We start from the raw sequence: 14050 nt of genomic DNA on the forward strand, positions 1-14050 counted from the left end.
ACTTATGTTTATCATTGGTAAACGCCAGCATTTCCTCCAAACGCATGGTATCATTAAGCACGGAAACCAACATCGGGAAAGGAGGGGGGTTGGTCGTTTTCCAAAAGAGGTATCAATTGGCGGGCCGCAGATAGAAGCGCAACAGACTTTTCTTCTGTGCTGCCCGTGAGCCAGCTAATATAGATAGAAGAGCAATTTCCGGTGAATGGGCCAAGGACTGACCGTAGATCCGATTATATACAGCAAAGACTTGTCACCAGAAGAGTTTTATTTGATCACAATACCACCAAATGTGGAGCTGTGTAGCAACAGCTCTATTACAGTGCCAACAAAGATCAGGTGTAGAAGGAAAAATTTTGTGTAGGGAGAGGGGATCCCTGTACCATCGAGAAAGAAGCTTAAAATTCTTTTCTTGTGAGGATCAAGAAATAGATGATTTATGAGTAAAGTGGAATGACGTGGACCAATCTTCTGCCGGAATGTCCTCACCTAGGTCTCGAGACTATGCCTTAGTGTAGGGAGGAAGTTCAGAGTGAAGAGTATTGTGGAGCACTTTATAGAGGGAGGGTAGGACGTATCTCGGTGGTTCAGAGAGGGAGCACAGCCGTTCAATCTCAGAAAGTGGGCGATGAATGTTGGAGGAAGAGTGCAAGTGCTTGCAAAAGGAGGATAGGTGTAGAGTAGTTAACCAATCCCTAGACCCACCCTGAAGGAGCGGAAGACCCGATTGGAGGCAGATAAAGTCCCGAGCTACGGGCCAGGAAGCACGTGTAAAGGGTCCAATAATGGAAGAGCCCAACCCCTGAGAAAGAGTGGGGTTATCAAATAGTGGTGATAAGGGAGAGGGATCAGAAGATAAAAGAGTAATTATGCCTCGTATATACCACAACCGCAAAACAGCTAAAGTCAAAGTGGACAAGCTGGAAAAACGCAGATATTCCCGATCATACCCCCATGGTAATGCCCGAAGATCAACCTGAGAAAGATCCTGTTCAATCATACAAGAGGCTTTACAGAGTGTTCTAGGAAACCAGTCGAGCATCCAAGCTAGTAACGTGGCTCTGTAGTGAAGCTCAAAGTCTGGTAAACTCACTCCGCCCTCGAGTTTCGGATAAGTAAGTAACCTGTGTTTTAACCTGGAAAACCCACGGTGCCAAATAAATCTAATCGAAAGGGAGCGTAATGAAAGGAAAAAACTCTTAGGGACAGTGATCGGTACAGTCTGAAAAACGTAGAGTAGCTTAGGTAAGGTATCCAGATTGAGGGTGTTGATGCGGCCGACCCAGGGCAGGGCTGAAGTGCCCCATGAAGCCAAAGCCATTCGGATACGCGAAAGGAAGGGTAAATAGTTAAGGGAAAATAGAGCATTAAGATCGGCCGAAATCAGAATCCCCAAGTAAGTGATAGCCTTCGGATGCCATTGAAATGAAAAGTTAGGCCGAAGGTTCGCCAGTACATGGGGGGGGGGGGGGTAATGAAGTTTTGAGGGCCTCCGTTTTAGAGATATTAAGTTTAAAGCTGCTGAAGGAACCAAATCTACGAAATTCGAGGAAAAGACTAGGGAGGGAAATAAGTGGCTGTTGAACGTAAACTAGAAGGTTGTCGGTGTATAAGGATAATTTGTGATGTACGGAGGGAGTGTGGATGCCCAAGATTGAGTCGTTAGCTCGTATGGCTTTCGCAAGATGTTCCATTACTAAAACAAAGAGAAGGGGCGAGAGGGGACATCCTTGTCTGGTCCCATTCGATAAGGGAAAGGGCGAAGAAACCATACCATTGACCAGGACAGACACCGAAGGATGAGAATAGAGGGACATAATCCGAGCAAGGAACCACGAACACAAACCGATCTGTTCCAAGGTAAGATGGAGAAAGCGCCAGTCGATGCGATTGGATGCCTTCTCAGCGACAAATGAAAGTAGGCAAGCCTTTAAGCCGTGTTGCTTGATATAAGATATAAGATGGATTGTTTTATAAGTATTATCCCTAGCTTCACGACCCGGGACAAAGCCAACCTGGTCGTGGTGGATCAAGGTCGGTAGAAAAGGGGAAAGACAGTTCGCTAAAAGTTTAGCAAAAAGCTTAATGTTCAGGTTGAATAGAGAAATTGGGCGATAACTACTGCAATGAAAAGGGTCTTTACCCGGCTTAGGGATAACCAAAATAGTGGCAGACAAAAAAGCTGATGAAGGTACATTCAATCATCGATAACATTAAACGCTTGGGCCAGAAGAGGGGCTAATTGGGCGGCGATTGTTTTGTAAAAGTGTGGGGTGAATCCATCTGGAACCAGGCACTTGCCAGTTTTCAGGGTCTTAATTGCCCCAAGAACTTCTATAATCGAGAAGGGCTCCTCCAGATCCAATGCATCTTGGGGATCTAGAACAGGTAACACTGTCTCCATAATATATTGGGACACAGCCGGCAGGGAGGAAATGGGAGGAGCATCAAGATTCGCTGCAGAGAGATTATAGAATTGAGAATAGTAGCTCTAAAACGCAGAACAGATGCCCTTATTGTGATAGATTTTAGTATCGTCAGGCGCCTTGATGTGTTGGATCGGACGACGGGACGGACGATGGTGGAGTATATGCGCTAGGTGCTGGCCACATTTGTTAGCTAGAGAGTAATGAGTGTTGCGTGCTTTGTCTCGTGAAACAAGGGAGGAGGAATCTAGAAGTTGGAGTAAATCTCTACGAGCATTAGAGAGGTCCACCGCAAGCACCGGGTCCAACGTACGTTTGTGGGACGACTCAAGAAGTGCAATGAGCGAAAATAAGCAACGCATCTCCATCGTACAAGCTTTTTTCAAGCGAGAGCCATGCTGAATAAGAACAGCTCTAAGAACACATTTGAGGGTCTCCCATTGGTTAAGAGGGCAAGTAGTGTCCAATGTGTGGTCCAGAATAAAGTCCTTGATAGTCTTCAAGACTTCTGCGGTACATAGAGAATCTTTGAGTAGGGTATTGTTCAAGCGTCACGAAAAGCGACGCAAAGACGATGTCCGGTCCTGAATCGTAAGATGGACTGGGGCGCGGTCTGACCATAAGAAATGACCGAGAGAGGATGAAATAGGAAAGACTGTGAAACAAAGAAATAGTCTATACGACTGTATGATGCATGAGCTGCAGAGTATTAACTATAGTCTTGCTCCGAAGGATGTTGGATGCGCCAAACATCCGCTAGGTGTAAGTCATACAAACGCGACTTAAGTTGAGATAAGGCCGACAAGGAGAGAGAAGATTTACCTTCTGAAGTGTCCAAGTCTGGAGAAAGAGCTACGTCCCCTCCAACGATGAAACAGGGACCCCTAAAAGTGGACAGCCTAGAGAGGACCGTCGCTAGAAACGGAGCCTGATCTATATTGGGAGCGTAAATATTCGCCACTGTAAAAAAATCTTGGTATTTCAATTTAAGGAAGAGGTAGTGACCAGTTGGTACAATTAGGGAGTCCAGGACCTCCGGGCTGAAGGTATAATAAAAGGCCACCGACACCCGCCTAGACCTAGCCTGCGGATTAGTACTATGATACCACTGAGTATAGTGATGATTGTGGAGGGCTGGGATACCATCAGAGTGAAAATGAGTCTCGTAGAGTAGCAAGATCTGCGCTCCACATTTATGAAAATGGTAGAGCATCTGGCTCCGCCTCTCTGGAGTGTAAAAGCTCCTACAGTTAAGAGAGGAAAATTTAATCAGAGTCATAGTTGGTTGAGGGAGAACAAATAGGAGAAAAAAAAAGAGGGAAAACCCCCAAGAGGAAAGAAAAGAAGGGGATTAGATAAAAACTAGCGAAAAGGGAAAAAAAAAAAGCCAAGAAAGGAAGAGCAGAAAAAAAGATAAATGGGAAGGAGAAACTACTAGACAGGTGAGCTGTCAAAATAACATACAGTGTGATACTGCGTAATACACCGAAGGCTTAGGTGGGAAAAGTCAAAAGCACATGTATCCGATCCCGACCCAGGCCTCCTACAGGCAAATGATAACTTGAGGGAGGTCACCCTCAGGTGCGGGCGACCCCCTCTACAAAATGTATTCAATAATCCCTCAAACAGGCATGAGAAAGTAGGGCCATATGGATCAAAATTTGGCCAGTTCAGCAGGAACTGGCCAAATTCCAATCTGTGTGTAGTCCTCCCTTTTAGATAGAAGCCTATTGGGACTGCAGTAAAATCTCGTTCGATCAGCAGCTTGCAGCCAATTGGCTGTAGTGCCGTTCAGTGTATTCTGACAGTGAAGAGCCCCCACTGTCAGAATACAATGTCCAGGCAGGCTGCCCAGGTGAAAAAAAAAATATGTGTGTATCCAGCTTAAGGATGAGAACCAGTCTTTTCACTGCTACATCACACAAACAACTTTGTGATATAATGACTACAGAATGGTCCCTGTCTTTTAAGTTCTTTCTCCATTGTATACATATTTCTACCTCTCCTAATATGGAGGATATTTAACCACTTGCCTACCGGGCACTTTTACCCCCTTCCTGCCCAGGCCAATTTTCAGCTTTCATTGTTGTCGCACGGTCATGAAACACTGTACCTAGACAACATTTTTAGCATTTTTTTTACATAGATAGAGCTTTCTTTTGATGGTATTTAATCACCACTGGGGTTTTTTATTTTTTGCTAAACAAACCAAAAAAGACTGAAAATTTTTTAAATAAAAATGTTTTTTCTTAGTTTGTGTTATAGAAATTTTGTAAATAACTATTTTTTCTCCTTCACTGATGTGCGCTAATGAGGCTGCAGTGATGGGCACTGATAGGCTGCACTGATGGGCACTGAGAGGTGGCACTGATAGACAGCACTGATACGTGGCACTGATGGGTACTGACAAGCATCATTGACAGACACTGAAAGGCAGCACTGATACGTGGCACTGATGGGTACTGAAAGGCATCATTGACAGACACTGAAAGGCAGCACTGATTGGCACTGATACGTGGCACTGATAGGCATTGACAGGCATAACAGATGGGCAGTGAAAGGCAGCTCTCATATATGGCACTGATAGGCAGCACTGACTGGCATTTATACGTGGCACTGATAGGCGTCATTGACTGGCACTAATAGGTGTCACTGACTTTCAGCTCTGATGGGCACTGATATGTGGTATTGATGTGCACTCATGGGCACTGGTATTTGGCATTGATGGGCACTAACAGGTGGCAATTATGAGCACTGAAAGGCAGCACTGATGAGGCTGCACTGATGACCAATGCCCTGCTTATCAGTGTAAATGTCCCCTTTGAGAAATACTGCTTACTGGCTCTCCTCTCACGCTGTCAGCATGAGGAAAGGAGAGCCGAATACCGGCATTTCCTGTTTACATGTGTCATCGGCTTTTCGTTGCAATCAGTGACCGCTGTGTCCCAGGGACGCAGCACGCCACCGATCGCCGCACGCTCCCTGGGATGCGCATATGCGCAGCTAGAGTGGGAGGACATCATATGACATCCTCCCAGAACGAGAGAGCCCTTCATTTCCTTATATGGCGGGTGTGAGGCAGTTAAAGCAGAACTAAAGGCAAAACTTTTTTTTTTGGATAGTTGAAGAGTTAGAATTCCAGTCAGTGTTTTTGTTTTTTTTTTGTTTTTTGCCCATTTGCATCCTATTTAGGATATTTCTCTTCACTTCTTGTTCCATTGCCAAAACAGAAAATGAGAGGAAATCTCTCCAAAGTGAGGGAATCCCTTTTTGTCACCAGGCTCTTAGGAACTTTGGAGCCCATTGGAAGGTTTCCTCTCTATTTCTTTTCTTGTGACAACCCAAAATTTGTGACTTTCTTTCACTTTCAGTGATAATGTTAAAATCTGCAAATCCCTAACGGGGACACAGTCAGCAATAAAAACCTGACAGGTGTTCTAATCCCTCTCCACTCTATCCAAATGTAAAAAAAAAAGGTTTTGCCTTTAGTTCTACTTTAACCGCTTCCCAGCCGCTCTATAGCTGAAAGATAGCTACAGCGCAGTCCTTCAGTTCTGGAAGGGCGTTCATGGATGTCTTCACAGAACCCTGCTTCCTGCTTGGAGTGCGCACCGGGTGCGCTGTGTGGCCGCTGTGTCTTTTGGACACAGCTGATCACAGATCACAGTGAAGGGGCAATCACAGCAGCCCTTTACCATATGATCAGCTGTGTCGAATCACAGTTGATCACATGGAAACAGATTTGCTGTTTTTTGGCAGTCCTTTCCTCATACGCTTTGTCTGTGTGAGGAAAGGAGAGCTCATAACCTGCAAGGCTGTCAGTACATTGTTTATGCTGATAATCAGGGCAGTGATCATTAGTGTCCTGATTATCAGTGCAGCCCCATCAATGCAGATCAGTGCCCATCAGCGCACAGCAGTGAAGAAAAAATATTTGCTAAATTTTTTAACAGAAGCAAAGAAAAAACTTTTGTTTTCAAAATGTTGTCTTTTTTTTGTTTAGCAAAAAAGAAAAAACCTAGCAGTGATGATTAAATACCACCAAAATAAAACTATATCTGTCTCAAAAAAAAATTATAACAATGTAATTTGCGTACAGTGTGCATGACCGCGCAATTATCAAAGTGCAACAGTGCTGAAAGCTGAAAATTGGCCTGGGCAGGAAGGGGGTGAAACTGCCTGGTATTGAAGTGGTTAAGGGATGGCTTCAAGAAACATCTATTAATTGCATGCTGACAAAATTTTTCATTGCTGCATAATTTAGCAGCACAGTGGCTAAATGGTTAACACTTCCGCCTGGCAGCACTAGGATTGTTGATTCAAATCCCAACCATGGCTTCACCTGCCTGGAGTTTGCATGTTCTCCCTGTGGCTGCGTGGGTTTCCTCCGGGTACCCTGGTTTCCTCCTATACTCCAAAGACATGCTGGTAGGTGAATAGGCTCCTGTCCAAATTGGCCCTAGTATGTGTATGTATGAATGTAAGTTAGGGACCTTAGATTGTACACTCCTTGAGGGTTAGGGACTGATGTGAATGTAAAATATACAGCTGTGCCTCGGTTAACGTAATTTTCAGTTTACGAATGAAAAGCCATTGAAAATAATGCCTCGGTTTATGAATTTTTAATTACTTTTTTTTGCAATGCAAAGTGCATGTCGGTGCAGATTTTTAAATACAATTGCCGGCTTTTTTTTCCTTTCACTATAGCTCACAGAATTAGCTGTCACTTTCCCTGCAGCTAAAGGATACTTTGTTTCTTTTATCTGGGGAAACTAAAAGGAAACATTTGTTTCTTTTAACTCGGGAAATAAACTAAAAGTAACTTTCTTTTAGCTGGGGGGAAAGTGACAGCTGATTCTCTGAGCTATAGTGAAGAAAAAAAAAAGCAGGCAATTACATTTAAAAACTGTCACTGACCTATAGTGACAGCGACTTTTTTTTTTTAACTTTTTTCTGACCTCCAGAACAGATTAATTGGTTTTCAATGCATTCCTATGGGAAACTGCGTTTCGGTTTACGAATTTTTCGCAATACAAAACGTCCTGGAGAACACATTAAATTCGTAAACCGAGGTACACCTCCCCTTATATTTTATCTTGATGAGGATTAAAAATAAGGACTTCTTAGTTATACATATGGTAGAATGGATTTATTACAGGTATTTGCATAGCTCTGCGCAAAATGACAGCACTATACAAATACCTGTAATCAGGGGCGGACTGACCATTTGGAAACTCGGGCACTGCCCGAGGGCCCAGGGTCAGTAGGGGGCCCCATGAGATGCCCCTGGTACCTTCCTCATAGGCTTTTTTGAGTTTGGGCAAGGACACAGGGGCCCCATGATCCCCTATTGCCCGGGGGCCCCATGAGTTGTCAGTCTGCCCCTGCCTGTAATAAATCCATTCAACCATATGTATAACTAAGAAGTCCTTATTTTTAATCCTCATCAATATAAAATATACAAAAACTACTCCTGGGGATGGAGCCTTGCAGAGGAGTCTGGGAACAGCTGTATCTAGAGATAGGATATCCAATGCTGTATTATACTCAGATATCACGCACATATAGATCTCACTATTTGCTCCATCAGACCTCCAACAACGCCCCTTACAGCCCATGCTGACGTCGCTTATTACAATTGGTTACAGCATAAAACTGAACCACGCCCCCACCTGTAAGACACGTGGATGCATCGCCACGCAATTGGGGTCCTATAGAAAGAACTTTTAGATGCCCTATTAGTGCCTGATATGACCAAATTCATTGGGGGTTACCGCGTTGTCATTAACTGAAAGTATAGCATTTGTATAGTGTTCTTCCAGCTAATAATCCCAAGAGACGTTTGTGTCTGTTTATTCCAATGCAGTGATTAGAGGTGCTGTAGTATGGCAGGAGGAGGACAGCTCGGTGAGGGGGCTTCGCGGCTCAGTATAGCCGGAGCAGCCGGTGTGGACGAGTCCCAGGTAATGATGATAACAATGAAGGGGAGGGGTGGCTGGTTACCTGGAGAAGACGAGGAGGAAGGTCAGGGTGTCACGTGGAAATAATAGCGGTCTCCTAAGCAGAATAGCAGAGGGTGAGGTGGTCTATGTACACACAGGAGCACTCAGCACCTCCTATCTGTATTACTGTTCACACACATGATGGGGAAGGATATCATTGTGAAATGTAAACATGCCATAATGCACAAGATCCATCACACCAATAAAATGTCCCTCCAGACGTAAGGCTGACCACACACTATACAAGCTGATTGTACAATCTCAGATCTACCATTAACTATGCATTGAGGGGTTCTGGCTGAAATTGTGTATTGAACGGTTTGTTCTATTACATCGTTTTGATAGGTCTGTAGCCGGGAGGCCCTCCGGCTGTGTACTGCTGTCTCTTCCCCCACCACTGTGATGCTGGCTGAGAGGAGCGCTGGGCTGTGTGTACTTCAGCCTTCCTCGCTGCCCTGCAGAGCAGGTTGTATGCCTTCCCTGCTCACTACGGCTTCCCCCCCCTCCCTCCTGGCAGCAGCAGCTTAGATCCAACCAGTGGCAAGTAATGATGCAGCTGCTGAGGACTCTGGGACATGTAGTCCTCAAGCAAGGCCGCACAATACAATTGAATGGAGGCTGATGGAGCTGTCGAATTCAGTACCCAGGATTCCCTGTTCTCAAAAGGAGAGAGAAGTCTTTTCCCTGGCAATTGTGCAAAGATTTGGGAAGAAAATGAGGGGAAACCACCGCATACAGTTAATGTCTATAGAGACTGATTCTTACCTAACAGCTCATCAGACATGTATTGCAAACACCGCTTCACGTACACCACCTTACAGAAGGGCCCAACGATAGCAGGCTAATATTAACAATTAGGCGCCAGGTACTATGCAGTAAGCTCCAGGGGTACCCCTTTGTCAGAAATGCATACGCCCACCCACTGTTGGGGCTGTATGTGTAGTGTGCACTCGAGAATTTTATTTTTGAGTTAGCTAATGCCCTTACTTTTAATCCTGTTTGCATTAGTTAAAATTTGGTTTAGCATTACTATAGTTCAGTTGATTCTCATACTATAGGTTTAGTGTTCTTACTTTATCTAACACCTAGCAGCCTGTGACCTATTTCATGAATACTGATGTGGTATGGGGTATGGTGATACACTAACAAGGTATAACTAAAGGCTAAACGTTTTTTTAAGTTTTGGATAGAATAGAGGGATTAGAACACCTGTCAGTTTTTATTGCTGTCTGTGCCCCTGTTAGGGAGATTCACCCTCTCTATTTGTCCTATTTACCATTATCATCGAAAGTAAAAGAAAATCCTAAATTTTGGGTTGTCCCCAGAAAAGTAATAGAGGGGAAATATTCCAATAGGAACACTAGTTCTGGTGACCTGGGGGTCCCCAGGGAATTCACTTCATTTGCAGGGATTTCTTCTCACTTCCTGTTTTTGTCTATGGGACAGAAAGTGAAGGGAAATCTCCGCAATGGGACACAGATGCCGAAAAAAAATCTGACGGTTTATAACCTTCCCTTGCTCTATTCAAAATGGGGTAAAAAAAGGTCTTCCTATAGTTCTACTCTGTTACACAGGTGTGAGCGGCTTTCAGTCTAGAACTAGGTGTGTCAGTGAGAACCAAGCAGTTTAACCACTTCAATACCAGGCACTTTTACCCCCTTTCTGCCCAGGCCAAATTTCAGCTTTCAGCTTTGAATAACAATTGCGTGGTCATGCAACACTGTACCCATATGAAAATTTTAGAATTGTTTTCACACAAATAGAGCTTTCTTTTGGTGGTATTTGATCACCGCTGAGTTTTTTATTTTTTGCTAAAAAAAAGTCAGAAAAGTTTGAAAAAAAACACGTTTTTCTTTGTTTCTGTCATAAAAGTTTGCAAATAAATAACCTTTCTTCAGAAATTTAGGTCAAAATGTATTCCACTACATTTTTTTGGTAAAAATCAGTGTATAATTAGTCTGTAGGAAAGTTATAGAGTCCACAAAATATGGTATTTTATATATCTGAAAATTGATCAGTCCTGATGTACTGACGGCCTTGTCTCATTTCTTACCCCCAAATGACCCCTTTTTGGAAAGTAAATAGGCCAAGGTATTTAGTAAGAGGCATGGCGAGTTTTTTGAAGTTGTAATTTTTTTTGTCACAATTTTTTGTAAAATGAAGAAATTTAAAGGAAAAAGTTCACCATTTTTTTTTTTTTTTAAACATACTGTCACCAGTCCAATACAGCGTTATCATACAGCTGGTGTGGCGGTGATCAGGGACACTGATGATAGTATGTAAAAAAAATAATAGTAATTTTTTTTTTTTCTTATTTACAATTTTTTTTTAACACACTGTAACACTGTACTACTCTGGGGAAGTGAACAGGATTATTATTATTTTATTTTTTTTACACCTTATGATTGCTTAAGTATTTCATTGATATAAGAAACCATTTTTACAGAGTGAAACTGATTCATTCAGTGTCTTTTGTTGTGATTAGCTGTGATTGGCCAAAGCTAATCACATGGTACAGATGGACTGTGATTTGCCCTGTCTCTACCATGTTACCGCTGTGACCAATCACAGCTAACAACACAATTGTATACAATGGATGGCATGAAAGGAAACCGACCATTGTATACAATTGTCATGTGATCTGCTGTGATTGGTCACAGCGATCACTTGACACTGGCAGTGTGTAGGTATAGTGATTAGTCATTGGCTATGACGTCGGTCATTCAGAAGGCACTCAGAAAGAGGTACGTCCCACGTCGGTCATTCAGAAGGCACTCAGAAAGAGGTACGTCCCACTCTGCCATCGATCTGCTATAGACTGGGCAGGAATGTGTTAAGGAGTCGTGGCAGAACAGAGGACCCATTAGTCCAAGCAGCTCTACCAAGTGAAGTGCTTCAAGTCTAAAAGTGCTCGTATAGATTGTATATGACCAGCCTAAAGTGGAACTTAACCAACTGCTTTAACTGTTTTCCACAACTGTTACTTTCAAGGCATGAATGATAACTGTCCAAGCTGCTTGTTCTCTCAACTGAATTGTTAAGCCATCAAATGACTGGTGTCGTAGCTGATCATATGTGCAGCACCATGGCAACTGAAGATTAAACACAGGCTAAGATGGCAGCTTTCTGGACTGTAAAGGGTAGGAGGTGTAGTTCCACTTCATGCCTCGTGCACACTGGTTTAGCCCCTGTGCATGGGATCCAGCATTTTGGTGCGGGTGGAAGGCAACAGATACACCATTCAACCCCAATGTCTGTAAAAGACTTCTTGTGTTACGGACATTCGTCCCTGGGAACATATTGCACTATGTTAGTACCACTCGGTGCACCATTCAGCCGCAGCAGCTTTCACAGGCATACAGCAGTGTGCTGGAATGTGTGCCTCTCTGCCTTCTACCCAAGATAAAACGCTGGAATCTCATGCACTGGGGTAGGAAGTCTTTAATACAAATAAAATATTACTGTGCTCTCATATTCCAGCATCTTTACAGTGCAACTTATACATTCGTCATTTTTAGTTATTATTTTGATTACAACTATAAGTACTGTTAGTTGTGTCGTTAGTAAAATGTATTACATTATACAGATAATGGATGGATAAGTTTTAATTACAGAGGACACTTATAGGCCTCAGGCTAGGTTCACACTCGTGCGATACATCGCATGTGATTCGCACAGGAACCGCACCGCATTCCTGTGCAAATCACATGCTAATTGTGTGCGGTGCGATTTGAGCCATACATTATGTATGGCTCAAATTGCACCACATCCGCACTAGAATCGGATCGTATGGGTATTCACATGTGTGCAGTCCGATTCTGCACATCGCACTGTGTTTTGCGAACCAATTTCGGGGTGTTGTCAACTTAACATACACACCCACAGCGGTTCGCATCAACTGGGTGCGATCCTGATGTGGTGTGGAATAAGCACAGAAAACGCTGTGAATTCCAGGCCGCATCAGTGTGAACCCAGGCTCAATGACCCAAGCACTTAGGCCTGTACACCAAGAATTGGCATTTTATGTGGCTGAAGTTTCCAGGTGCTATGTGCAGGCATTTGAGTCAAGGGGGGCACAGTGGTGGCACACAGCTACTCGTCCTAATTTCGGAGCCATGCTGGTCAGTGGCCCTGAATGCAGACAGTATGTGTTGGTACATGAGCCATGCGGTTGCAATTATTTCTGAATGTCACCCCAATGTACCTTGTTGATGGATGTACATTGCAGTGCATTTTGTGGCAAGCCCCCAATCACACTTAGTCTGAATGTAACCAGGCTATTTAGAGGCTTTATTTTGCATCTTATAAAGTGCAACTTGTAGTACAAGAGCAGGATCATACCTTTTTGGCCCACAATTTCAAATGGGAGTGCCGTGTATAACGCATCAGTATGTGTTTTTTTTTTTTTTTTTGTACTATTAAAGTGTATTGGGGCCAAGAACACACAATTCCGACCCAAATCAACTCATATGTTGTCAAGCATTACATGACAAGCGACACAGCACTTGGGTGTGAACTGTCTCATTGAAAATAATGGGATTCTGCATGTGGAGGAATCATGCGACTAAACGTTCACCTGTGAATAGGGGCCAAAATGTCTTGCTCCTAGCTCCCTGTTCCTAAACACTTACCTGCACCATGTTACTGATCCAGCGCTGTCTCCGGCTTCTGCAACACTCCTTGCACTTCCCGGTCAGACAGGAGAAGCTGAGAACATCTGAGCTGTAGAGTCCTGGTGCTGTCAGTCAAACTCATGTGAGGAGGGAGCCGGAATGTGGCTTACTGGTGCTGTGAGTCAATGGATGCACATAGCTTCGCCCAGGAGCCCACTCGCTTGACTTGCTACAGGATGCACCCAAAAGGGGGAGATACCAGAAGAGGACATAAGCAACCTCACTGCACAAAGCAAGTAAGTATAACCACTTTTTTATTTTTAAAAAATATAAAAGCATTTAGTATCACAGATACTAATGCAGCATTTGAGACAGTGATGCTGATTTACTAAAGGAGCAGAGAATCCTACCTTAATTGATTGTGGTTGTGTTCACTTTGGTTACCCACTCTTGTGCAGATTAAATAAACAGGGATTTAGTTTTTGTGTGATTGGATAACACAGGTCTGCAAAAAAAAATTTTTCAGAGCTGTTTTGGTTATTCCACGTAATCTTTAGTTTTTTTGGTGCGCTGAATCCGAAAATGACCTCCATTTTGTCATAGGACATCACGTTTCCTGACAATTTAGGTAACTATGTTAAATAAGGTAATTCCTCAAAATAAATGGAAATAGACTTATAAAATTGAAGTTTTATTACAATTTTTTCATGAAAATCCTTTTTGGAACTGAAATGAGCTCACCTACACACACTAAACTTGATCCTTCTTCCCTGTGAGGCTCCTCTTGGTGCATTTACACTTGTGAGTAGCATCTGGAATGTCTCTCTGAAGCATCCAACAGTAGTCTGCCAATCATTGTAATGCTCCATTTTCCCTGGTATCTCCTTTCCATCTCTTTAATGTCTTGGTGAATTGTTCACCTTGTTCCTCACTCACAGCTCCCAAATTTTCAGGAAAGTAGTCAAGGAGGGACTGGAGGAAATGCACTTTCAAACTCATCAGGCAACAT

General features: G+C 43.4%; 1 protein-coding gene across 3 annotated transcripts in view; it reads left to right on the plus strand.

Annotated features, from left to right (window-relative positions):
• The first annotated feature begins 8275 nt into the window (after positions 1 to 8275).
• CNPY2 (canopy FGF signaling regulator 2) overlaps positions 8276 to 14050 on the plus strand; it is a 37825-nt gene continuing 32050 nt past the window's right edge. Inside the window, exon 1 of one of the 3 annotated variants that reach the window (XM_089679807.1) lies at positions 8276 to 8389. In XM_089679807.1, coding sequence (XP_089535933.1) covers positions 8312 to 8389 — 78 coding nt within the window. In that variant the 5' untranslated portion in view covers positions 8276 to 8311. The remainder of the gene's footprint in view (positions 8390 to 14050) is intronic. The other 2 variants (XM_089679824.1, XM_089679815.1) reach the window with 2 other exon arrangements.

The sequence above is a fragment of the Staurois parvus genome, unplaced genomic scaffold (assembly GCF_062004578.1).
Source record: "Staurois parvus isolate SC_StPar_1 unplaced genomic scaffold, SC_StPar_1.0 ptg000017l, whole genome shotgun sequence".
In the NCBI taxonomy this organism is placed as follows: Eukaryota; Metazoa; Chordata; class Amphibia; order Anura; family Ranidae; genus Staurois; species Staurois parvus.